General features: G+C 35.4%; 2 protein-coding genes across 3 annotated transcripts; both read left to right on the top strand.

Moving 5' to 3' along the window:
* The first annotated feature begins 315 nt into the window (after positions 1-315).
* On the top strand, positions 316-11,470 carry LOC112512357 (sugar transporter ERD6-like 7). Of its 2 annotated transcripts, none has more exons than XM_025118272.1 (20): positions 316-386; positions 959-1,124; positions 1,520-1,582; positions 2,252-2,341; positions 3,276-3,335; positions 3,427-3,492; positions 3,785-3,850; positions 4,090-4,165; positions 4,585-4,649; positions 4,872-4,964; positions 5,028-5,108; positions 5,418-5,502; positions 6,267-6,310; positions 6,403-6,465; positions 6,854-6,913; positions 7,737-7,790; positions 7,909-7,968; positions 8,641-8,755; positions 9,836-9,972; positions 11,156-11,470. In XM_025118272.1, exons 2-19 carry the CDS (start codon positions 984-986, stop codon positions 9,949-9,951), a joined length of 1,398 nt encoding a protein of 465 aa, XP_024974040.1. In that variant the 5' UTR covers positions 316-386; positions 959-983; the 3' UTR covers positions 9,952-9,972; positions 11,156-11,470. The 2 variants fall into 2 exon arrangements, with proteins under 2 accessions (XP_024974040.1, XP_024974041.1); XM_025118273.1 differs by having other exon boundaries at positions 954-1,124.
* Positions 11,471-14,662: 3,192 nt separating this feature from the next.
* On the top strand, positions 14,663-26,438 carry LOC112512322 (sugar transporter ERD6-like 7). Its single transcript, XM_025118204.1, has 18 exons — positions 14,663-14,821; positions 15,208-15,270; positions 15,908-15,997; positions 16,100-16,159; positions 16,602-16,667; positions 16,782-16,847; positions 17,768-17,843; positions 18,324-18,388; positions 19,133-19,225; positions 19,316-19,396; positions 20,407-20,491; positions 21,346-21,389; positions 22,197-22,259; positions 22,776-22,835; positions 24,471-24,524; positions 25,327-25,386; positions 25,482-25,596; positions 26,192-26,438. The coding sequence occupies exons 1-18, from the start codon at positions 14,663-14,665 to the stop codon at positions 26,308-26,310; spliced, it is 1,419 nt and encodes a 472-aa protein (XP_024973972.1). The 3' UTR covers positions 26,311-26,438.
* The last annotated feature ends 176 nt before the right edge of the window (positions 26,439-26,614 follow it).

The raw sequence follows: 26,614 nt of genomic DNA, 5'->3' as shown, positions 1-26,614 counted from the left end.
TTTCCGGGACCATTCCATGAATTTTCACCGGGTACCCGCATTTATTTACTCCTAAGAGAGAGGGATCAAATCCGAGCATTTTACAAACCACGATGGTCATCTTATAATTTTAGAATTACAGGGACCAAAAATGTTACTATTGACAAACCAAAGGGACCAAACCTGTAGTTTAGTCTAGAATTAAATTACTTATAAAAAAATATCTCATGACAAGATGCAAACAAAAAACAGCCGTCTTTAAGAGCTCGTCCTTCACTATCAGTAATCATTCCTGCATAAACACCGGCTTCCAACTCCACCACTTCTCCTTCTGCTCCTTCTCCATTGCTTCCTACTTCTACGAAGTCTAAGGATTCGGACTTCAACTTCACCGGCGGCAAACGCAGGTATCGTCGATTTGTGAATCACAGGTTTTAATCCGTCGGTTTTCGTTTTTATATGATCAATTTCAGCTGGTTTTGTTTTCGCATTTGATTCCGATTATTTTGTTTATATCTATGGCCTGAAATTTGGGATAGGATGATTCGTAGTTCGATGAAGCTGATGGAAATCTCTGATGATTTTGCTAATTTTTGTGATTCAAAATTATCGAGAACATTTATGAGTACCTAACTGTTGTTATTCCTTCTGTATTTTTACTATAGTTAAGGATTTGTTATGTAAATAGTTAGATAAATATCGGTTCCGTATAGATTTCACGAGCTCCTTTTGTTTACGCGGATGGAAATCTCTGCTGAGATTTTGAATTTTGCTAATTTTTGTGATTCATAATGATCGAGAACATTTATGAGTGCCTAACTCTTAGTTATTACTTTCGTATTTTTACAATAGGTAAGGGTTTGTTATGTAAATGGTTAATATCAGTTCCTTATAGATTTCACGAGCTCCTTTTGTTTACGCGGGAATATGAGATATTTTTAGTTTCTCTGAGATGTAATTCTGGTTAATTTTAGAGCAGGTGAAGCATAGCAATTGAAAAGGATATGGCGAAAACGGAAAGCACGGTTGTGGATGAGACAAGCGCTCCATTGATAGCTCAACATGAAGAAAAGAAGGAGAAGAATTTCATGGTTTACATAAGCACATTTGTTGCAGTTTGTGGTTCTTTTGCATTTGGATCATGTGTAAGTGCTGATTTCACCTTATCTTCTATGAATATATAAAATAAAACACCATGTGCCCTCGCGCATGTAGCTCAGTTGGCAGTTGGCAGTTGGCAAAGGGGCGGAGCAACTTTGCTCAAATACAAAAATAGGTTCAAGTTCAAATCCTGTCAGAGACGGGCTTGAACCTCTCCCTTAACCTCAGCCCCTGAGTCAGTTCTGAAATGCCTCATAACATATGGTTCCTAGGGTGTGGTTTCAGTGTGGGGCCGATTGGAGTTGCCGGTAATTAACTTTTTGCCCAAATATGGAACACCATGTTCTGATTTTGCCAATTCTGTTGGCGCTAACAATGTACTGAGTTCGTTTGGTCTGGTTTGATGATAACAATGATTTTCTCCATTTTTTCTCTTCAGGCAGGTTATTCGTCTCCTACTCAGTCTGCCATCAGGGAAGACTTAAATCTGTCACTGGCAGAGGTTAGTTTGAGCAACATTTAGCCCAATCACAGAACCGGTTCATTAATGATCTTGGGTGTATGGGCCAGCTTTCGGCTCACCTCGACTAATCCCATGAGATATTAAAGATAACAGCCTGAAAAATCCCCATTGGCCCATGAGGCGACTCGAATTGACGATCTATGGGGAGGAGCAATAGAACATGCAATCAAGAAATAAATGACAACTAGTGTCTTTGTCAATCAATAATGATGATAAAAACTAGTAACCAAACAAAACCTAACCACATGATTTGTAAAAGGATTCTTGTTGATAAGGAAAAAGAGTTTGATCAACTTCAAACTCTTAGACACGTATAAAGTTGGGTTACATTTGTTCTTTTTGGTAACTACGGTACGGGTGCTAGGGTTGGCTTGCGCACACCTCAACTAATCCCATGCAGCCCTGAAGATAATGGCCAGAAAAATTCCATTGTATCCCTGAGGAGACTTGAAATGGCCATCTATATTTGGCAGCTCAAGTCTCCTCAAGGCAAATGTTAATCAGATTCTTTATTGGGATAGAACAGGAGTCGGCACAAATGGAGAAGTATAATATACAAACCTTTGTTGTGTTTTTTTGCAAGCATTTGTTGTTTAGTTCAATATTGGCATTTGTGCAATGATTGATGAGTCTTGTCTTTCTTTCTAGTATTCCTTGTTTGGCTCGATACTAACATTTGGCGCGATGATTGGTGCAATTGCAAGTGGACCCATGGCCGATTTCTTCGGTCGCAAAGGGGTAAGTTAAAGAGAGTTTCATATTTATGAGAGTATGTACATATATATATATACATACATATACATATATAGGGGCTTAATCATTTGAGAACTCCAAAATTTGTGAGATCCGTGAGAATTTCAACCTTACACTTTTGTTTCACATTATCTTTTTCCATCTACTAATAGTGTTTAACATATTAATTAACATATATTTGTTTCACAATGTGTTTGTTTCATATATATTCGTTTCACAATCTGAAACTTTTTTACATGAATTTTTTGTTTCACAAATACGCCAAAAATATTCACATTGTGAACCAGAGTACATATGAAACAATCACATAGTGAAACAAATATATGTTAATCGATATTTTAAATCCTAGTCTTAGATGAAAAGAAATCATATACAAAAACATATGATGCACTAGTTCTCAAGGTTATCACAAATTTAATGGGTTTTTCAAAAAAAGGCCCCCCTACATATACATACAATCCCCTTTTTTAACAAACCGAATAACTCGTACACACTTGCAAACGAGTAATCACATATTGTTTCATATATGAAACAACACTGGTGAAAATGCATTGTTTATAAGTATTGTTTCATATGTGAAACGTCCAACAGTTTTGAACGTTTTACATATGAAACAACACTATAAAAATATTGCATTTTCACACATATTGTTTCAAACTTTTGTAAGTTTATACTATCTATTGGGTTTTTAAATGATTATGCGTCTATATATATAACAAAACTCACAGACACACACAGACACACACACACTCCTCATCTTTGGTGACGGGGAGGTTGGGATTTACTGGTAACTTGGCTACCATCGGGCCAATGACTCTTTGATGAGAGTTTCCATATTGGCAACCATTATTTCTTTAGAACACTCTTTACTTCACTGCAAGTTAAGACCACAAAATCCTTCACTTGACGATGAGAACAGGCATTGAGGATATCAACCGCTTTCTGCACGGCCGGTTGGCTAGCAATATACTTTGCTCAGGTACCTAACATTTTAGCTGGAAAGTTCAGTAAAACAAGGGTGCTCCAATTTGACATGATATAACTAAACATTTTTATTTTTGCTATGGAAGGGGCCTCTACCTCTGGATATTGGAAGACTAGCAACAGGATTTGGAATGGGAGTCTTTTCCTATGTGGTATTGTACAACATTTGACTCCAAATTGATCAAACTTACTCTCTCTGTTCCAAAATGAATGTCCTCTATGAAAAAAATGCAGTTCTAGAAATACGTAACTATTACACTTTGAATTAACTATATGACAATTTTACCATTAAGATGGAGTAATGAATTTTTTCATCTCATAGTTAAGGGTAGAATCGGAAAGTAGACACTGATTTTGGGACCAAATGGAGTATATGATTGCCAACTTTTTGTTCATATGGTATGTTGCGGAGTAGCTTGACATAGATATGTTTTGTATTGTAAGGTACCTGTCTTCATAGCTGAAATAGCACCCAAAAATTTAAGAGGAGCACTAACAGCAGCAAATCAGGTATCAACCACATCAGTTATGGATTTCGTACGCAGAATATCTCGTTTTGTGGGGTAACTGTGGGTATCTGGGCCAACTTACATTCACCAAATAATCCCCCTGGAGATCACGAATGCCTGGGGTCATCGTAGGTGAACCTCCATGGCCACAAAATCTCTTGTGCTCACAAATGGTGCACAGAAAAAAGGGAGTATAGGGAAAGTTGAGGTATCTCTGAACTACTCCCACCTATTCTGCAGCTCATGATCTGCGCAGGAGTGTCCGTTGCATTTATAATAGGAACAATGTTAGCATGGAGGACCTTGGCATTGACAGGTTTCTAATTCGAACTTATGTTCATTTACTACTTTTTTACAATGAACGCATTGTTGTGTGAGAATACGTAGAACCCCATTGGTTTATTCTCCAAAAGAACCCGAGAAGGAAGGTTCCAACATATATCGAGGAGAAATGGTTCAAGTCTAGCCGATGGCCTGATGTAACGCCCCCTCCAATGGAGGTTAGAGGGGCACAAAATTGTCCCACAATCTCCATAGAGGGCTACCCAGGCATAGAGTGTTGAGTCCCTAAAGTTGTAGACTTTGTCTCTTATACCATGTGAGAATACATGGTGCCCATTAGATTACTCTACTAAAAAACCCTTGAGGAGAGGAGGAGGTTCCAAAATATATTGAGAAGAAATGGTCCAAGTCTAGCTGATGTGGGACTCATGAATTTCCGTGGTATGGTTGCAGGATTGATTCCTTGTGCTGTTCTACTAGTGGGGCTGTTCTTTATACCAGAATCTCCTAGATGGCTGGTAAGGTCTAGTAGAAATATGTGAAATATTATGATTCTGCAATGTTCAAAGCCCAAAGCAACAGGCTGGTCCAATAACTTCTGATTCAACTTAAAACCATGGTGGGAGTTATTGGTAGCCCAAAACATTAAGCTCATGAATCTACTTTTATATCCATGTGGGATGATTTGTCAAGTTACCTTACAGAAAAGGTTCAAGAAATTATCTTTGAAATGTATGCAGGCTAAGATAGGAAAACAAAAAGAGTTTGAAGCTGCCCTAAGAAAACTTCGAGGGAAGGATGTTGACGTATCTGAGGAGGCCGATGAAATCCAGGTTTACATTTCCAAATTCGCGACTAAAAATTTTAATGGGTTATTAATAAGGTCTTATTAATAGGATTATATAGAAACACTGCAAAGGCTCCCGAAGGCGAAACTATTTGATTTGTTTCAGAGAAGATATTTGAGATCTGTCACTGTAAGTTTATCTTCTTGCGAAATCTTGCCGCCTTGACTTTTAGATGGGTGCGTTTGGTACACAGACCAGACAGGACTGGACGACAGTGAGGTAGGCATGAAAGAACTGTGGAAGGTTAAGGTTTTAATTTGACATGGTCAATTTGGTAATTTACCTATCTTGTCCCATCTCCCTTTGTTCCACCTATTTTCTTCTGACCTGTCTCGTCCCGTCTTGTCCAACGTATTATACGCACTCCAAAAGACTTCTTGTATTTGCAAAATTGTAGTCTTACGCTTTCTTGCTTTTGTTCAATTTTCTTTTGGGAAGATTGGAGTTGGACTGATGGTTTGTCAACAATTCGGAGGAATCAATGGAATCTGTTTTTACACGAGCAGTATTTTCGAGTCTGCAGGTATAGATTTTGGATTACAACCCTTGATGCTTCGGCATAGCAATATAACAACCAAAACATTAGCCCTAGGGAGTGTAGCTCAGTTGGCAAAGAGGTGGAACGACTTTACTCAAATACACAACAGGTCCAAGTTCAAATCCTGCGGGAGCAGAGACGGACCTAGAAATTTTTTCAAGTGGTGGCATCATTTCCTATAAGAAACAAATATAGGAATAACTTTCACAAAATCATCATTTGGTCTGTTGGTTAGTTCAGCGCTTTCCATTAGTTCATTACTTTTCATATGTGAGGTGTTGTGTTCAAGTCTTTTATTGCAATCTTCTAGAAACATTATAAATCTGAAATTAAAAGCTACAAACTAAGAAAATGACACTAATGAGACTCGAACTCGGGTCTGCGGTGGAAGAAAAGTCTTGCAAACCAACTCTACCAAGGAAAACTTAGTCCTCATCATAGTTTCAAAGTATATACAGTGGCACACAACAAATTGATGCGGAGACACTTTCACGACCCTATAATTTTTTACATTGCAATGGGGGAACGAAGTGGTGGGCCCGTGCCACCACTTGAACCACCTGGGTCCGTCCCTGTGCGGAAGGCGGGCTTGAACCCTTCGCTAGCCTCAACTGTTGAGTCAGCTCTGAAATGCCTCTTCACATGTGGTTTCCGAGGCGGGTTCCGTGTGAAGCAGGTTGGGGTTGCCGGTAACCAGCATTTTGCTGAAAACAACCAAAACACTAACTTTGGTGCATGACTTTTTTCAGGATTTCCTGCTGATATTGGAACAATAATCTATGCAATTATTCAGGTTATAGGAAGTTCTATTTAAAGATTCTAGAATAATCTAGAACCCTTGTTCCAGACGAATTACTATTTACAAACTGCTACTCTTTTTTGCAGGTTGTGGTTACTGCCTTAAATGCACTCTTTGTAGATAAAGCTGGTAGAAAGCCACTGTTACTGGTAAAGTTTACATTATCTGCCAACAATTTGTTATAGAGAATTAGAGATGCACAAGGCCTGAGATTTTTCAGGTCTGGGCCCGGGCCTGGGCCTTCCAAGCCCATTTTCAGTGAGCAAAAAAGGGGCTGGTCAATTTTTGTCTGGGCTGGGCTTTGGGGTTTAAAAAGGCCCAATCGTGCTTTTTCAGGCCGTCCTTTTTGGGCTTAACTGGGCTTTCTTCAAGCAGGACCTTCCCCCAAAATTTCGGCCTGGCCCTGACCGGGTTTCAGGCTCACTAGGCCTGGGCTTTTTGTGCATCTCTAATCCCTTATAATCTTTTATTGAGTCTTCCTTGATTCAAGGTCTTCTTTTTAAATACAAATATATATATATATATATATGTATCAAGGTTTCAGGCACTGGATTGGTTATGGGTTGTTTACTAGCAGCTCTTTCATTCTACATGAAGGTAATTATCAGACATGAAACCTTCACACTTTTACTCTCTGTCCCAAAACAAATATAATAATAGTTGACTTGAAACATAGTTTAAAGGGAATGTTTGACCATGAGTTGTGAGGATTGTAGAACCCCATTTAATACTCTCTTAAAGAGTCCTTCTAGAGACGAGGGAGGTTTTATCGTATATCGTGGAGAAATGGTCCAAGTTTAGCGGGCAATGGAGGCTAGATGGGCACAAATTGTCGTAGACCGGTAGACTTTGGCTCTGATACCATGTTGGAATATGTGAAACCCCATCAATTACTCTTCAAAATGCTCTTACGGATAAAAGGGACGTTTCAACATATATTATGGAGAAGACGAATGATCATGTGAGAATAGGAGTTAAAATGAGAAGCATAAGAAGGGATCTGGACCCTTGATCACTTTTAATCTCACCCCCATCCCATGAATTGGCCTTCTCACAGGAATTGATTTGATGCATCTCATTAGTGTTGATCTTGAATTAGGATTGATCCAAGAGTGGAGATCCATTCTTACCCTTCTCACATAACTTCCATTCTCACTAGAACCTAACCCTTGTGGAGGAATGGTCCAAGTGTAGTTGATGTAGGACTCTAAATATAAGTCAAATATCTAAAACTCCCTCCAATAATGTAAATCTTGTGGAAGAAATATCAATCCTACCATTCATTTGTAGTGATTAGTGATTACAAATGGCTAAGGTAATTCTCGATTGATATCTAGCATTTATTTTGGGACGGAGGGAGTATCTTATTATATGTCAGCACTTGAAATGTCTGTTATCTAACAATCATTTTGTACACCAGACTTATGAAATAGGACTAGAGGCAGCACCTGCGCTAGCTGTAACAGGAATACTGGTAAATATCTATTTACACACACACACACACACACACACACATATATATATATATATACACATCATTAGCAATAGCAAATTATGAACATACGAGTTTTCAAAATTTTTCTTCAATGCAGTTGTACATAGCATCATTCTCAGCAGGAATGGGAGCAGTTCCATGGATTATAATGTCTGAGGTATATATATATATACAATCAATACAATTTCTCATTTCTAGTTTGGCCAAAATGCATCAAAATACAACAAAGTTCGGTTAAGTTTCTATTTAGTGTAACGACTAACATTTTTTCCTCAATCAAAGTAACAAAGTTTCAAAATTTTCTATTATGTACCTATTTGAAGACTTCAATTCCCGATTACAAAAAGCTTACAAAAGGCTTACAACTAAGTGGACGATAAACCTCACATCCATGTCATCACAAGTTACAATATTAGTAGTTAGCTGTCAAAATGAGTAAATCCTTTTTGAAACTTTCTTTTATTAACCTGGATATCCAACCTACTATGTGCCGACACCAAAGCTTTGCAGGTAGCCCAGAGTCACCGTATTTGAACCTTCGTGGCCACAAGGAGATTTTTATTCCTCCTTGGATTTGAACCTGTGACCTCCAGACAATTTTGACCTTTGAAGACAAACTCAACCCAATCAGGCACCACCCTTGTGTTTTTTTTTTTTGAAACTTTGTTACATTAAAATTGGAAAATTTAAAGCATTGTTACATTGATTGAGAAAAAAAATTATTTGTTACACTAAATAGGATCGAAGTCAAATTGTTGCATTTTGATACATTTTACCGTTCTAGTTTCCCATAAGAACATCAATAACGGGAGGAATATATTGTATACAGATATTCCCTATTAACATCAAGGGTGCCGCTGGGAGCCTTGCAACGCTAGTAAACTGGTTTGGTGCATGGGGTGTATCGTTCACGTTCAATTTTCTATTGAGCTGGAGTTCTTACGGTAATCTTAATACATTCATAAGCATCTAATCCTTTAACCCCTAAATGCATCTCCAACAGAATTTCCAAATTTTCTCCAAAATGGAGAGTTGAAAATCAACATCTCCAAAAAATTTACATTCAAATCCAACAAAATATTCATTTTAAAGATCACAACATCAATTATATTATTAAAATATTCAATACATTTAATAAAATGGACATTTAATGTACTGTTGTTGGGGAGAATAAGAAAAAACCGTTTCTTTCTCATAAACCATCATTTTTAGGGAATTATCCAACTCTTGTAGAATTTTACTCTCTCTCATGCTTTCTCCATTTTGGACAATCTGTTGAAGCTAAAAAAATCCACAAAATCTCCATTTTCTCCCTTTTGGAGTATATGTTGAGATGCTCTTGAACGTAGCCCCATTTATGAGATTTATTATAAAAGGGCCTCATTTCGCAAACATGCTCACGAATAGCAAGGCATTACATGAAATGGTACACTTTTTCCACTTCTTGACGGAATTTAGAACACTATTTTGGAAGTTGATGAAGATTTCGCGGAATGGTTCCAAACATGGAGAATTTTTGTGCTTTTAGCTAAGGCTCAAATTAAGTAAACATGGAAAATGGTTCATTATGTTCTTTTAAGGTCGATTTTGTCTTGTGTAAAAGTGGAAATCTACTTAGGTAACATGCGAAATCTTCACTGACATCCAAAATTGTGTTTAATATTCGGTCAAAAATTTGGAAAAGTGGGTCCTTTCGTGAAATACCTTGCGATTTTGAGAATGGAATGTCATTTTGTGGTAACAAATCTGATCAATTGGGCTAGTTTGTCGGATGGGCCATTTTTGTGCTTATTCCTAAGGGGTATCGTGTTTATTTACGGCTTAATGCTAAGCCATTAAGCCAAAATGGTTATATGGAATAACCCATGACCCCTCACTCGCCCCATTAAGCCAACCTCAAGCAAATTAATACTAGAAATAATCCAGCCATCTTTTTGCCTCCTCAAACCCGTCAGTCTCCTGTTCCTCAGACAGACAACTTAACTCATACATAAAGAATATTAACATCTTATGTCTTGTTTTAGGCACCTTCCTCGTATATGCAGCGATAAACCTTGCTGGTATTGTATTCGTGATCACGATGGTACCTGAAACGAAAGGAAGAACCTTGGAGCAAATTCAAGCCGCCATTAATAATTAGTGACGACAAAATAGAATCATGGTATGGATCTCTCTGAACTTCACCTATGCATTTACATTTAACAACTAAATATAGAATCACATGACGGTTTTCGTAAATCTAACGTGAATTACACCTCCCACGTATCTGAAGATTAAAAAAACAAACGGGTACTAAAACAGGTACGTCTAGATCGACAAATCACATATGGTACTTCATACTTGGTTTGTAACAAACAACTTGAGTCTTGTTTGCATGGTTTTTCTTTCATTAGATAGTACTCGATTTTGTCCTACAAACAAGGCAGGGTCGTTCCAGTATTTTTGGAGGCAACGAGTGATAATTAAAATGAAGAGTAAACTATAAACTTGGTCTATGTGGATTGTTGAAAATAACACTTTTCATCCCTATAGTTTCAAAATTAAAAGATGGTTATCATGGTTGGCAAAAATGTTTGGATTCAATCTCTCTTTAACCGATGTTTAACTTCCGTTAAATGAGGGATATTTTTGTTTTTTTTATCAATTTTTTTGTCTTTTAACCAGTCATAATTGATTTTACGATTTGGTCCATGTGGTTTTTGATTGGGTAAATGGCAAAAAAGATCGATAACAAGACCAAATTATATCTCATTTAATGGATTTTTTAACGGTCTTAGAGAGAGACCGAATCTGAACGTTTTTGCAGAGACCTAATCTGAACATTTTTGCAAACCACTATGACCATCTTGTAATTTCAAAACTATGGGGATGAGAAGTGTTATTCGTGACAAACCACAAGGACCAAATTTGTAATTTACTCTAAAATAAAAACATAGAAGTATACCATATTATTAAATTAAAAAGTTTAGGATTAAAAAACAAACCGTGACAAAGTAACATGAAATTTAATTAAATAGGGAATCAGGTTAAAAAATTACAAATGGACAAAAAGTTAAAACATATATATTTAAGAAGCAAAAAACACGTATAATTGGACCACAAAATCCATATCTTATATTGGAATATCCTTAGATACGACCTTAAAACCAGGTTTTATTTTCTTAATATTACTGAGTTTCGCTTAAACCAGTACTCGTTTTCTGATAAGCAACCATGTTCTATACCTAATTAGACTCGGGTTGACGACCAGGTACCATTAGAACCGACTCTTTTGGGATGGTATATTTTTGTCTTACGGTACCATTTGCTATTCTAACTAGACTCTATTAATTCGTCTGTAACAGTGTCAAATAAATTTATGGTGTCATAACACGGACCTAGCATGGTAAAACAATTGTTGAAGCCACTCGTCATGATGGAAAATGTTCGAAATTGTCAGTCTTGTACTATAATCCAAAATCCAAAGTAACATATAGCAAGAAATAGAGCATTGTCCAAACCCCATCTTCATGTATTCCAATTTCACCTTGTTTTTGTTCATTGTATTATTCCACTTGTTTTATTATTGTATTTCTATTCCTTACATCATTCAACTCGGAAGTTGTAAGTGTTGTTTATCTGGTTAGACTTGTTTAACTGTTTGAAATTATATTTTTATATAATTTATAGTTTATGGTAGTTATTTATTTAAATTTTAGAAACAACATGGTTGCAATAACATGTATAGAGAGAAACTGGTTCGTTCTCACACCTCCTAAAAGTTTGCATAATTTTGATTTGGATACGGCGAGTCCCAAATCGATATGACCTTCACCGGTTCCCTTTTAATTGATTATTAATTCTATTACTGCCATGGTTGTTACTGTATTTTCTGAACAAACTATTAATTTCATATGTGGCTTGTTAAAATTTACGACTTCATGTTTATGAATTTGAAATTACCATTTTCGTTCATTGGGTTTGCAACTCATTATTGTTTTAGTTTTTAGGCTAACTTTGTCAGTGGTTTATTGTTAAATAAAGAAGACGGAAAAAACAAGGAATAGTAAATCACAAAGACGAAAAAACAGTGAATTAAAAACCACAAGTACAAAAACCGTAATTACAAAAGAAGGTAATTATTTTAACAAGTTACATGTACGAAAAAATGTAATCAAAATTTTATAAAATGACTAATCAAACAGTAAAAGGCGAAGTCACGAAAAAGGTGTATGAAAGTGTAATAAATAACGCTGAATATTTGATCTGGGTCGTGACATCATTAGCAGGTAACCTGTAATAAAACCCCTAAATAAATTAAAATTTAGTTGCGTGTTGTAAAATAATAATTTTAAATCCTTAAAATAGAAATCAATGTAGAGTTTATTTTATTTTGATATAAAATTTTCAATGATAAATAAAATAAAAATATGTGAATAATTTCATCATATATAAACCAACTCTACTAAATAAAATTTATTCTCATTGTAGTTTCAGAATACATACTATGATACACAACAAATTAATACGATTGTACATTTCATGAACCTAAATTTTTTCACCCTTCGACCAAAGAATAATACGGTAACACTACTGTAAGTCCGTACATATATATATATATATATATATAGAGAGAGAGAGAGAGAGAGGTTGATTATTATACAACCCTTGACATTTGTACAACCAATACAATCCAATTTCAACCATTAATTTCATTCGATTAATATGTGATTTGATAGAAGTTTTGATTGTTTCCTAATATAAGGTATTGATCATAATTAATGAACCATATTCATYTTTCATAAATATTCAAATCATAATAAATGAACTCTCATCATTTCCATAAATATCTCAATTTATTGGGTTGTATTGGTTATACAAATGCGACGGGTTGTATTTGAAACAAACTCTCTCTCTCTCTCTCTCTCTCTCTATATATATATATATATATGTTGCATATAACTATATCTGAACCCGACAGATCCCAACACGAATCCTGACCAACATGAATCCAAAGCAATCCGATACTTGAAACCCAAAATGGGACTTGGTTTCCATATTAAGAGTTTGAGCGGATTTTTGGTCCATCCACCTAGGGCTGTAAATGAACCAAACGTTCAGCGAACCATTCGTGAACCATTCGGTAGGAAGTTCGTTTAACATGAACAATTTAGAAAAACCGTAAGGACAAAAGTTAGAAACAAAAACCAAAATTTAGAAAAACCATAAGGACAAAAGTTGTAACGTGTAATTGTTTACAAATCATAAGAACTAAAAATGTAATTTATTCTATTGGAAATAAAAAGTTATATTTCCCTCCCGCTCATGGTACGAATACATATTATTTTGGCAACAACACAAACCGTCTTTCATGAAGGCGACTCTTTCCTTATACTTCTCTCCGATTCTTCTGCATCACTACCATTGCTCTCTGCAAATTATCTGAACGCGCACACACACACACACACACACAACACTCGGATCTACGATCCATTGATCCGTTAATTTCTGCAAATTTCAATTACTAATTCATATAATTCCAATTTCAACACAAAATCGCTGCCAAAGGAAGTAATCAACTACTGCCGGTAAGGATATCGGTTTAAATCTCGCCGGAAAAAACCAGGTAAGTCCAAATCGGATGAACATGTGCCCTAATTCCTTACCGATGTGCTTATTTTCATGTGTGGAAGTTGAATCATATGATATAATACAAAACAAGTAGTTTTCTGATTCGTTTTTATTCTGATATATCTTTTTGTTCATACTTTTGGGATTCGAAGTTTGAGAAGGAGTTGAACAGATATCTGCTAAATTGTAAATTGTCACCTTAGATAATTTTAATCGTCAGAAGTCGATTTACGCACTTGCATTTCAAATTTAGAGGTCATAGGAAGAAATGGAACTTGACCGACACAATTTAAATGCCGAGTAAGCAAAAGTGCAAACTCAAACCTCTATGGGAGCTCCCTATACCTAGCTCTGATGGTGATAGAGACCGATCGTTTGAAGTTGAACAATGGGAAGAAGCTTTTCAGACCGCTAAGAGGTTATAATGTTTCTGTTTTGCAATTAATCAATGATGAAGATAATTTTCGTTATAAAATAGAGTTATAGAAGGAGAAAAAGGATAGTAAAACAATAATTAGGACATGATTAAACCCTGTCCTTAGGATATTATTAGCCCCTACTATCAGGTTGTTTGGGTTAAGACACCCCCGGGATTACCTAATCAATTAGATATGTTCAACAACAAAACATATCTTCAATGAACATTTCTGCAGAAACATGTATGTCCTAGTGCTATCTTTTGACCATTTAATATATGTGTAAAATCTACACAAGGCCAAATCCTCCTTAGTTCATCCGATCTCTTAAACAATTCAATAAGATGTTTAGAGCTTATAAACTAAAGGAGATTATATAACTCTTCCTATGTTGTGATAAAAAGATTATATCACTCTTCCTACGTTGTAATAAAAAGAAGATTATTATGTCGTGATGGGTGTTTCAAAGTATATAAACTATTAGTTATATTCCTCCGGAGCTATGAAAACAGAACTTTTGTATTCAATTTACAACATTTTCTTGGCATATATGCTGGTGATTATCATCATTACGAATTATAAATGGTAGTGATTTTGGTTCATAAGATCCCATATGAACATTGTCGAATGGAATTTTTTGCATCTTACCAATCATCAAGCACTTCCATTCACATATAGTGAATTGTTGCAATTCACATGTGAATCTTAATATGTCATTCTTTCATTTTGATGTTTGTTGATCTACACATCTTTTGGGTTCCTTAGAGTTCTAATTTCTTTTGTACATTGCAGATACTATCTTTAGTGAAACAGGTAGAAATAAGCATGGTTGCAAAAAAGGATATAAAGAAAATAGAGGACAGAGGTCAAAATGAGGTTAGAGCTCCACTTATAGCTCAAGATGACAGAAGAAAAGAGAATAATTGTATGGTTTACATCAGCACGTTTGTTGCAGTTTGTGGTTCTTTCTCATTTGGAACAGGCGTAAGTCCCGAGTTCGGTTAGTCATTTAATTTTATCTTCTTTTGTTGGAGTCCCACATTAGCTACACTTGAACCATGTCTTGCGTATATATGTTGGAACCCCCCCTTTCTTCTCAAGGGAACTTTTGGAGAGTGATATGGGGGTTCCAATATTCTCACTTGGTATCAGAGCCAAGGTTTGCCACTCTAGGAACCCGACTCTCTGGGGCAAGTTGTGTCCATCTAGCCTCCGTTGGAGGGGGCATGTTGGAGTACGGCATCAACTAGACTTGGACAATTTCTTCTGTATACATGTTGGAACCTCTCAAGGGCACTTTTGGAAAGTGACCTGGGTGTTCCACATATTCTCACATGTCATTAATGATTTGCTTGTCTTTCATTCGTCAGATTGGTTATTCATCTCCTAGCGAGGATGCCATCAGGAAAGATCTAAATCTAACAATAGCAGAGGTTAGTTTCCGCAGCACTTAGCTCAAGTGCATAATAACTTATGGGAAACGTAATTTGCAAGCAACATAAATCCATAGCAAAGACATTTTGAAAGATATTACTCAATATAAACATGATGAGTGGTGTATCAACCAATAATGATTACAGAAACAAACCACCAAACCAGAATACAAACAGTAATATGAACTTATCTGAAACTATATAGATAGTGTTGGAACTTTGTAAGGAAAAGGAACTTGTCCCACATAGGAACCAAGTCAAATAAGAAATCACTTGATAAAGCCTAAGGCTTGGGCTTGGGCTTGGATGAGTGAGCTACATGGACTTGGGCTTTGCAAATCACATTTACATATTAAACGTCAAAGATAGGGCCTTGGGGCTCTTGGGGTCTCAAAGCTTGATCTAAAGGTGTCATTTTACAGGCAAAACAGTAACCAACTCCCAAGCACACACAAGCCCAAGTTCGTGTAACTCATTCATTCAAATGCTTCTTTCCCTTTTTAGTACAAATTGAGAAAGCCGCATTAATCAAACTGTTAAAACCCAGAACAGGAGGCAGCAGAACGTAATAGAAGATCACTAACAGACTAACAGATTCAAAAGTAAAAGCTATATATATATTTGTTGTCTTTTGTAGTTTTCTTTCTTTGGCTCAATATTGACATGTGGTGCAATGCTTGGTGCCATTTCAAGTGGACCCATGGCTGATTTCTTTGGTCGCAAAGGGGTAAGTTATGACAGTTTAGAAATTATCAGCCATCGTCATTTACAGCACCTTCTATATTTTATAACTTCAAACAACCAAATCTTTTATTCGACAATCGTATAGGCATTGAGATTATCAAGTGGTTTCTGTATAGGAGGGTGGCTAGCAATTTACCTTGCTCAGGTATGCACCAAATTTACTCAAGAGTGTTCATTAAAGCCTTGACTTCGGAGCTTGGATACTGTTTGAGTCCCACTTGGACCATTTCCCCTCTATATATGTTGGAATCTCCGTTCTCTTCTTAAGGGATCTTTTGGAGGGTGATCTAGGGGTTCTACATATTCTCATATGGTATCAGAACCAAAGTCTGCCAGACTGCCACTCTAGGGACTCGATACTTTGGTTAGCACCCTCTCGACAATCTCTGTCCATCTAGCCTCCATTAGATAGGGGTGTTGGAGTCCCACATCGGCTAGACTTGGACCATTTCCCCTCTATATATGTGAGAACCTCCCTTCTCTTCTCAAGGGCTCTTTTGGAGAGTGATCTAGGGGGTTCCACATATTTTCGCAGATACTGCAATTTGAAAAAGAGTAACCAAATTATTTTCTTTTTAATGATGAAGGGGCCCGTGTCTCTGGACATTGGAAGACTAGCTACAGGATATGGAATGGGAATCTTTTCCTACGTGGTAAATCACTCTGCACACCGTTTACGTTCAAAATTACTCTTTTTATATGATTTCTAACTTTCTGTTTACTTGGTATGTACTTCATAAGACTAAATAAACATGTTGTGTTGCAAGATACCTGTGTTTATAGCTGAAATAGCACCCAAACAATTACGAGGCTTGTTAACAGCAGCAAATCAGGTTGCAACCCCATTAGTATTTAGATTTCAGGGTTGGGCTCTGGTGAGAATAAGAGTTATGGTGAGAAGGTGAGAACAAAACATTCATATACCTACATTCATATACCTTTGTTTACCTATTTTTATCACCATGATCAAAACTTTAACAAATTCATGCATGCGAAAGTGATTAAATGCATTTAAAAGTTCGTGAAAGTAAATTAAAAGTGGATAAATTTGAAGAAAAAGGTAGTTCATGGACGGAGCCAGGGGGTTTTTATGGTGGCACGTGCCACTGTTTTGTTCCTCCGTCGTAGTGTTAAAAATTATCAGGTTGTGAAAAGTGCCACGCATCAATTTGTTGTGTGCCATCATATATATTTTGTAACTACAATGAGGACACAAGTTTCCCCTGGTAAAGTTGGTTTGCAAGTCTTTTCTTTCGCCCCGGACCCGAGTTCGAATCCCATTAGTGTCAATTTTTTAGTTTTTAGCTTTTAGTTTTAGATGTTTCTGGAAAAAATTTGCAAAAAAGGACTTGGACATAGGTCCTCACATATGAAAAGCAATGAACTAACCAATAGACCGATGATAATTTTGTAAAAATTATCCCTTTATTCGTTTCTTATAATTAAATGGTGTCACCACTTGAAAATATTTATGGTCCATCCTGAGGTTGTTGAAGGTAGTTGAAGGTAATTGAGGATAGATGAATGTAGTTGAAGATATTGAAAATAATCAAAGAAAATTAACTTAGATTAAAAAGTCAACTCCTCCAAAGGCTCAAAAGTGTTCTCACCTTTCTCACCATAATTGTTATTCTCACACGATTGTTCGTCTTAGATTTTGTTTAAAAATCACACACTTAGACACATTGTATACTAGAAAAGTTGGTATATGAAACATTAGGATATATCTGAACCGTGCGCACCTACTTTGCAGCTCTTGATCGTTTGCGGAGTGTCCGTTTCCTTTATCTTAGGAACGCTGCTACATTGGAGAACCATGGCTTTGACAGGTTTTTGTAAAAATGATTGTTTACCTACTTTCTTTCGTTTGCAATTTTACTCACTTGTGGCATAACTCATACATAGAACCAAGAAATGCAAGATTGGTAAATTACTAAACCATCCATAAACGAGTAGGAAAGTAAAACCTGTAAACTCAACAAAAGTTCATCATAAAAGGCTTAATCGTTTGGTAAGTTGGACAAGATAGGAGAAAAACTTGTTGTCCCATGTTGTCATGACAATTAGATTGGAACAGGATATGACTTCTTTGTCTAGCCAAAATTGGTTGAACAAAAATCACATAGATGAAACAAGATTAGTAAATTACTAAACTACCTATGTTAATTTAAAACCTTTTACAATTCTTTCACAAGCCTAGCTCATTCTAGCTAGTACAGTCCCCCCAGTCCAGTATAGAATGTTCATACAAAACAAAGCACAAAATCTACCTAACCTTGCTTGATGAATCCCACTTATATGGTTTGCAGGGTTGATTCCATGTGCTGTGTTACTAGTGGGCCTCTTTTTTATACCAGAATCTCCTAGATGGCTGGTAAGATTTAAGCATGAGTTTGGTTTGTGGGATTTGATGAGAATTGTTATTAGATTCCGTCTTCAATCATGCGTTTAGTTTAAAGGAAAGCTTGGAATTAAAATTTCGGGATTTCAATAAAATCCTACAGACATCGGATTTAAAAAAAATCTCATGGAGGTAGTTGTATTTCATGGGATTTCATAGATTTATTTGTAAGAATGTTGTAAAATCTGTTAAAACATTTGTTTTATATTAATCAATTATTAAAAGGTAATTTATTTATTTTTATAATTATTTATAAATTGTTTTTATAAATTAGAGTAAATTACGATTTTTGTTCCTGTGGTCTATAAATTTTGATTTTTGTCCTTATAGTGTGCAATTTATTGTTTTTTTGTCCCTGGCCTAATTCCTACACGTAAGTATAAGGACCAAGACAGTAAAGACTTGTAAAATACAGGGATCAAAACAACAATAAATTGTCAATCATAAGGACTAAAATAGTAATGAATTACAAACCATAAGGACGAAAACTGCAATTTCAAAACCACAGAGATGACAATCGTAATTTTTAACAAACCACAGGAATGAAAAACATAATTTACTTTATAAATTATCTATAAAGAATGGAATTCAATTCCATCCCAAATCCTACAAACAGATCAGATTCCAAATCCTTCCATAAAATCCAAATCTTTCAAACATATTCCGTAAAACCAATAGCCCCCTGTGAAGATTTAAGAAATTTTGGCATGTATGCAGGCCAAGATAGGAAAACCAATAGAGTTTGATTCTGCACTAAGGGAACTTCGTGGGAAGGATATTGATGTATCTGAGGAGGCAGCAGAAATCAAAGTTTGCATTTCAAACCTCTCAATCTTTTTCTTTTCACATAACAAATCTATAAAAATTGAGGTGTTCATGAAATCTTGCAACTGTTGACAGGATTATATAGAGACACTGGATAAGCTCCCGAAAGCAAGTCTATTCGATTTGTTTCAGAGAAGATATTTGAGCTCTGTTGTTGTAAGTTTGTCTTCTTGCCAAACTTATCATCACCAGGTTTTTGGTTGCGTTTGGCATCCAGATAGGATATGACAGGACAGAACAACACAAAATAATTGTTCAAACGTTTGGTAAGATAGACGTGGACATGACAGAACAGATAAAATGACCAAAATTTATTAAATTATAATAAAATAAATATTTTTATAACAAAATTTATCATTATAAAGTTTTTATGAAGAAAATTAAAATGACACAAAAATAAAAAGTTTATGTAGTTTCCGGTTTTTATTCTGTACCTTTTCTATCTTATTTTCTAATTATCAATATTTAATAAATTACATAAATCAAAATATAGAAACCATTTCAAATTAATATTCTAAGGATAGTAAAGTAAAAGTTTAAAGAGCATAAAATACAATAAATAAAATTTAAAGAATGTATAAAATGTAAAGAGAGGCATATTTGATGTATTTATTAAATTATAATAAAATAAATATTTTTATAACAAAATTTATCATTATAAAGTTTTCATGAAGAAGATTAAAAAGACACAAAAATAAAAAAATTATGTAGTTTCTAGTTTTTATTCCGTACCTTTTCTATCTTATTTTATTATTTTATTAATATTTAATAAATTACCCAAATTAAAATATAGAAATCATATCAAAATAATATTCTGAGGATAGTAAAGTGAAAGTTTAAAGAGCATAAAATATAACAGATAAAATTTAAAGAATGTATAAAATGTAAATAGAGAGGCATATTTGATGATTTAGAAAAGAATTAAGTTTTATTTTGAGGTTATATTGGTAAAATACAGATTTGTTCCACCTTATTCCATGGTGCAGGGGTGGAAAAAGCCTATTACATTTTGTTTCACTCTCTTCCTGTTTGTTCCATATAATAGTCTTGCCAAACGTGGAACAATGATCCCTGTTCTATTCTAGTTTGTCCTTTCCGGTGTACGTCTTCTTAGCATGTCGAGTTTAATGCTAATCTTCATCGTCCTGTCCACTTCTAATGAGAAGATAGGAGTCGGATTGATGATCTTTCAACAATTTGGAGGAATAAACGGGATCTGTTTTTATGCAAGCAGTATTTTCGAGTCTGCAGGTATAGATCTTGGACTGATGATCCTTAATGTTTCCGACCAGCAATACAACCAAACTAACAAAAGCCCCTTCCATTAAAGCGGAAGAAGGAAAATATAATAACCATATAGATGGGCAAAAAGACCAGACCATTTGGACAGGACCATTCAAACCATGACGTCATCAGGCCGGACCAAGCCAAAACAGCCATCGGTTCTTGATCGGTCTATAGTTCTTTGAGGCAGACCGGTCTCTGTTCGGATATGATAAAGGGAAATTGACCAAGATAGCTAATCTCTCCAATCAAATTCACTTTTTAGCCATTTTTTCAATCAAATTCCAATTTTCGCCGGAGTTTGCATAAATTTCTTGCGCATTTTCGTAAAGTCTATTTTCAGAATAAAAAAAAATAAAAAAAATCTTTACGCATATTTTCATAATTTGCATAAGGATCCCCTTTTTGTGTAATATTTTTTCCCTTTGTTTTTTAATCTAACAATAAGCTTTATGCACATGCGTAAATATTGGCTAAAATGGGAATTCGATGCCAAAAGTGGATAAAAAGTGAAACTGGTTGAGGAGGTCGGCTATTTTGCTCAATTTTCGCATGATAAAGCCCTAATCAGATGAAAATTTGGATTTCGGATAAAGCTATAAAAGAAAATAATTGCAAAATTAAATTACGGAATCAGAACAAACCAAGATCAGGTTGGCTCAGAACATCGGTCCTCAGCCGACCAGACCGGGCCTTTTTTGGACCGCTTTGGCCAACATGTTGACCAGATCATATTTTGAAGGATTGGTCCTTGCCCATCTCTGTTAATTTGGATCCAACTACATGTAACACTTTCAGTAACTTCTATGTATGATTTTCAGGTTTTTCTGCTGATATTGGTACAATAACCTATGCCGTTCTTCAGGTTATTATCATTTTGACATTCATAAATCTAGAACCCTTTATTTAATGAAATGCTTGTTAGAGCATCTCCAACAGATTCTCTAATTGAGAAAATGGAGATTTTGGGCAAGTTTTTTGCTCCAACATATTCTTCAAAATAGAGGAAGTAGGAGAGAGTCAAATTCTCCACTCTCTCAGAAAATCATTACCACGAGAGAAATATTTCTGTAGTATATTCCCACCAATAAGAAACTCTGAAAAATGTCCAAGAGTGAGAAATAATATTTTATTAAATATATGAAATGTTATAATAGGTGGAGGTTCAAACGAGAACATTTACATTTTACGAAAATGCGAGAACACTCTTAACACATGTGAATATACACGTGAGGGGACCTGGTGGTGTGCGGACGACGTGTCCTGCAACCTAGGTCATGTCAAAGGTCATCTGCATCTCTGCTTTAGTGTCAAATGTGATGGATATAGTATTGCATCAAGGACACCTTTATCATATGTGATAATACACATGAAGTGGCCTAGTGGACTAGTGGTATATGGGGGACTTGAGTAGGTTGCACCAAAGGTGTATGCATCTCTGATGTAGTATCATATGTGATGGAATATAGTATCACATGTGACTGACTATAGTAAAAAGATGTTCTTGCGTTCTAATAATATAATCAATGTTGTAATTTTTAAAATGAAGAAACCATTGGAGTTGAATAAAGATCCTTTTAGAGATTGTGAAATTTGAGTGCCCATTTTAGAGAAATTTTAAAAATCTGTTGGGATGCTGTAACTGAAAGTTGATTCTCTTTTTCTTTTCTAGGTTGTGGTTACTGCCTTAAATGCACTCCTTATAGACAAGGCTGGTAGAAAGCCATTGTTACTGGTAAATTTAATATCTGTATACCAACAAATACACTAGAGTAAACTACAAATTTGGTCCCTATTGTTTGTCAAAAGTAACACTTTTAGTCCCTATAGTTTTGAAGTTACAAGATAGCCATCATGATTTGCAAAAACATCCAAATTTGGTGCCTCCCCTAATGACCGTTAAACGAGGGGCACTTTCGTCCTTGTATCGTTTTTTATCTTTTACCAAATCAAAAACCATAGAGACGAAAATCATAAAATCGATTTTGATTAGGTAAAAGACAAAAAAAAAGGAAGAAAATGCCCCTCATTTAGCGGAGCTTTTTTGGTGGTCGTTAGAGGGAGGGACCAAATTTGGACGTTTTTGTAAACCACTATTGCCATCTTGTAATTTCTAAAGTATAAAGACTAAAAGTGTTGTTTTCGACATACCACGAGGACCAAATTTGTACTTTACTTGATACATTATAATCTTTTAGCTGTTCCACCTTTAGTCGATACCATTTATTTAATTACACCATCTACTTTCAAGGTTTCTGTGACAGGAATGGCTTTGGGATGTTTACTAACAGCAGCTTCATTCTACTTGAAGGTAATCATCAGACACAACCTTTTATCTTTTATCCATCTGTCTCAAAATAAATGCAATGTTTGACCAGATAAATGAACAGATTTGACTATTAGGGGCTGTTTGGTTGATTCCTTATTACGTTGGGTACGGATAAATATGTCTTAGTGGATTAATTTGTCTGTAAGGATCGGGAAGGTTTTTGTTTGGAAATTCGAATGGTCTTTTATAGATGGAAGGATCGTGTTTTTAATTGGGAGGGGAAGGTTTGGAAGAAAATTTGGCTTTCTGCATAAAGTTTTCCCTAGAAGCTTACTGAATAAGCCACTTTCCATATCAATTATCATTGAGCCACTACTAAACACACATGTATAGCTGATAGAATAAGTTGTGAGTCTCATTAAGTTGCTAACAAACAAATCTTACATTTAGGGGAGTTTGGTTTGACGGAATGCATTTGAGGGATTTTGATTTTTAAGGAAGGATTTGAAATTCTTGGTGTGTTCGGTTTGTAGGACTTGAAATGGAAATGAATTCTATTCTTTATAGATAATTTATAAAAAAAAACAAATTATAAATAATTATGAAAATAATTAAATTTCTCTTTATTAACTGATTATTACAAGACAGTTGTTTTTAACATATCTTAAAACATTATTACAATCAAATCCCATGAAATCTTGTAAATTACCAATTATCTTATGGGATTTCTGAACCCAATGATTGTGGGATTTCAATCATGGATTTTCCTTTAAACCAAACGTTGGATAATAATGTAATTCAATTTCAAATCCCACCAAATCATGCAAATCAAAAGGACCCTTAAAAGCATCCTCAATGGAGCATTTTAGAAAGCTTTTTGGCTGCGTAAGATTAATGAAAAAATTTCTCACGTAAGCACAAACTCTTAGCAAGCTTGGTTTACATGGCCACCTAAGCTTGCGGCTTGCAGGTCCCCATTTTTTTTGAAAAAGCTCTAAGGAAAAGCTTATGATTGTGAATGCATCCACACCCGTGGAGGTCTTTTATTTAAGCTTTTTCTAATTTTTAACCATGAGCAAGATAACAAGCTTATTGAAAGTCAGTAATTGCACAAGCAAAAAGTGGTTTCTCTTGTTAGGAGCTTTTTCACATGTCTAGGTGGCCAAAAGCTCCATTCGATGTGCTCTTAAGGGGCTGTTTGGTTGGTTTTTCATTAAGTCTTGTATCAATAAAGTTGTATGTGTGGATTAAATATACAAATAAATTGGGAAGGTTTTTGTTTGAGATATGTTTTTATAGATGAAAGGAGTGTGCTTTTTAATTGGAAGGGGCAGGCTTGGAAAAGAAAAAACTTAACTTTTTGCATAAAGCTCACCCTAGAAGCTTACTAAATAAGCCACTTTCTATATCATCAAGCCACTACCAAACAGTCATGTTTAGATGACCGAATAAGCTGTGAGTCATATGAAACTCATTAAGCTGCTAATAAAGAGGCACTTGATTAATAACAAAGGAATGGAATTTTGTGGACCAAAAATCAATGCTACTAATATTTTATAAATGATTACACATTCGTGATTCTGGGTAATGTTGCATTTGTTTTGAGACGGATGTAGCCGTTTGTTTTCTGCTAGTATGTCAAATACTTTATCGTTTGACGATCATCATGTGCACCAGACTTATCAAATAGGAGTAGGGGCAGCACCTGCACTTGCCGTAACTGGTATACTGGTAAATATTACATTACTTGCAAAACTGGAAATACGAACATGTATATGACTTACCAAAGGGTCATTGGCCCAACGGTTCCCGGATAACCAATAGATCCCAACCTCTCTAGAGGTCAAGGGTTCAAGTTTGATGATGAGTGCGTGTGAGTTCTGAAGTATATAATTCTGGATACGTATAATCATTTATAAACCCAATAAATCATACAAACTTACAAACCCGTGTTTATGTTGAAACAACACTTGTGAATATGCAGTATCTATACCGTGTTGTTTCGTTATGTGAAGTGTTTAGGATTGTTCTGTCTGTGGAAAATGAATAGTCTTGAATGTTCACTTGATAAACACTGCATTTTCACACGTACATGACAATTGATTTGTAAGAGCATCTCCAACAGGTATGCTATATTTTTTTTCTCTCTTCTTCCAAATTTGGAGATTTCTCCATTCTTTCTCCTTTTTCTCTCTATTTTAGAGAAGAGTTCTCCATAGCTATTGAAGCAAACTTTTCCCAAATCTCTAAATTTCTAAATAGCATAGCTGTCGGAGATGCTCTAAGTATGTACGAATTATTGGGTTTGTTGTAAGATCCTACATTGGTTGGGAGGGGAACAAAGGTTGCCTTATAAGAGGCTTGATACCTCCTCTATCAGACGTATTTTAAAACCGTGAGTCGGGGTCTATGGACAAAGCAGACAATATTTGATACGGTTGGCCTGGGATGTTACATTTGTAAAAGAAGGGACTCTAGTTATATATACTTCAAATTGTAGATATATGACTTGTGATATTGTTTTTTCTCTCAGTTGTATATAACCGGATTCTCATTAGGAATGGGAGCGGTTCCATGGGTTATCATGTCCGAGGTATGTATATATATATATACATCAAGATCAATACGGTATCTGATTTCTCATTTGTCATCAGACTTTTGATAATTCGGTGAATATGCTTCATCTAGATATTTTCTATTAACATCAAAGGTGCTGCGGGTGGCCTAGCGACACTAGTAAATTGGGCTGGTGCATGGGTTGTTTCGTTCACATTCAAATTTCTCATGGATTGGAGTTCTTATGGTAAGCATCCTGAAAAGCAATGGTGGTTCACTGTTTATCAAGATTAAGGACATGTTTGGCAACATTAAGTTAGCTTATTTTTTGAGCTTATTGAAAAAGTCCGGTCTGGTTAACTATAAGTTAACTTTTTGAAAAACTACTTTAAGTAATGTTTCAATAAGCTCCAGGAGCTTTTTTCCAAACAAAAAATTCCAATTATGCCCCTTACATTTTCCAACTAATTTTTGATCATTTTTAATTGTCATCTACCTTATCAGTTACTCCCTCCGTCACAAAATAAGTGTCCACTTTTCTATTTTATGTTGTCCCTAAATAAGTGTCATTTTTTTGCAAAAGTAAGTCTCTACTTTCCAATTCTACCCTCATGAGATGAAAAAATTCATTACTTCCTATATTATCAAGGGTAAAGTTGTAATTCAGTTAATTAAAAGTGTAATAATTACACTTTTCTAAAACTGTTTACCACTTTTCCATTGTGGACATTTATTTTTGGACGAAAGGAGTAGTTTTTTTACCTGACATGCCTAGCTTATCTACCAACACCTAGCATTTTAGCTAGTTTGCGAAACAAATTCTAAATGCTAGGTTGTTTCAGGCACGTTCCTCCTTTATGCAGCGGTAAATGTCGGTTCTATTGTGTTTACGATCAAGATGGTACCAGAAACGAAAGGAAAAACTTTGGAACAGATACAAGCTTCCATCAATGGTCAATGACACACTGATATCATCCATTGAAAGTTTGTTATTCAACATTACGCCATCGAGTGAGCATTACATCGACTCCAAAATAAACATCTATAAGTTATTTAACGTGTTTATATATTTGTTTTTTGTTTGGATTATTTGTGAAGGCTACATTCTTGGAAGCACTCTATCCCTTTGTCAAACCTCGAGGGTCAGCTAAACTGGCAAATAAAGGCTAGGCTTTGGGGCTCCTCCCCAAATAGGTCGCCAGTTCGAGTCTTCTTAAAGTCACTGGGATTTTCCTGTCTGTTATCTTCAGGGCGTATGGGCTTAG

This window comes from Cynara cardunculus (genome assembly GCF_001531365.2).
Source record: "Cynara cardunculus var. scolymus isolate 2C chromosome LG 5, CcrdV1, whole genome shotgun sequence".
In the NCBI taxonomy this organism is placed as follows: Eukaryota; Viridiplantae; Streptophyta; class Magnoliopsida; order Asterales; family Asteraceae; genus Cynara; species Cynara cardunculus.
Note: the sequence above shows the minus strand (reverse complement) of the source record. Positions and strands in the feature narration are given on the sequence as shown.

Excerpts from the sequence above, each read along its gene's own strand:
- LOC112512357 (XM_025118272.1), top strand. The coding sequence starts at position 984 with ATGGCGAAAACGGAAAGCACGGTTGTGGATGAGACAAGCGCTCCATTG. Across the intron at positions 1,583-2,251 it reads TAAATCTGTCACTGGCAGAG|TATTCCTTGTTTGGCTCGAT; the intron begins GTTAGTTTGAGC and ends CTTTCTTTCTAG. Across the intron at positions 5,503-6,266 it reads CAGTATTTTCGAGTCTGCAG|GATTTCCTGCTGATATTGGA; the intron begins GTATAGATTTTG and ends GACTTTTTTCAG.
- LOC112512322 (XM_025118204.1), top strand. The coding sequence starts at position 14,663 with ATGGTTGCAAAAAAGGATATAAAGAAAATAGAGGACAGAGGTCAAAAT. Across the intron at positions 16,848-17,767 it reads TGTTAACAGCAGCAAATCAG|CTCTTGATCGTTTGCGGAGT; the intron begins GTTGCAACCCCA and ends CCTACTTTGCAG. Across the intron at positions 24,525-25,326 it reads TTGCCGTAACTGGTATACTG|TTGTATATAACCGGATTCTC; the intron begins GTAAATATTACA and ends TTTTTCTCTCAG.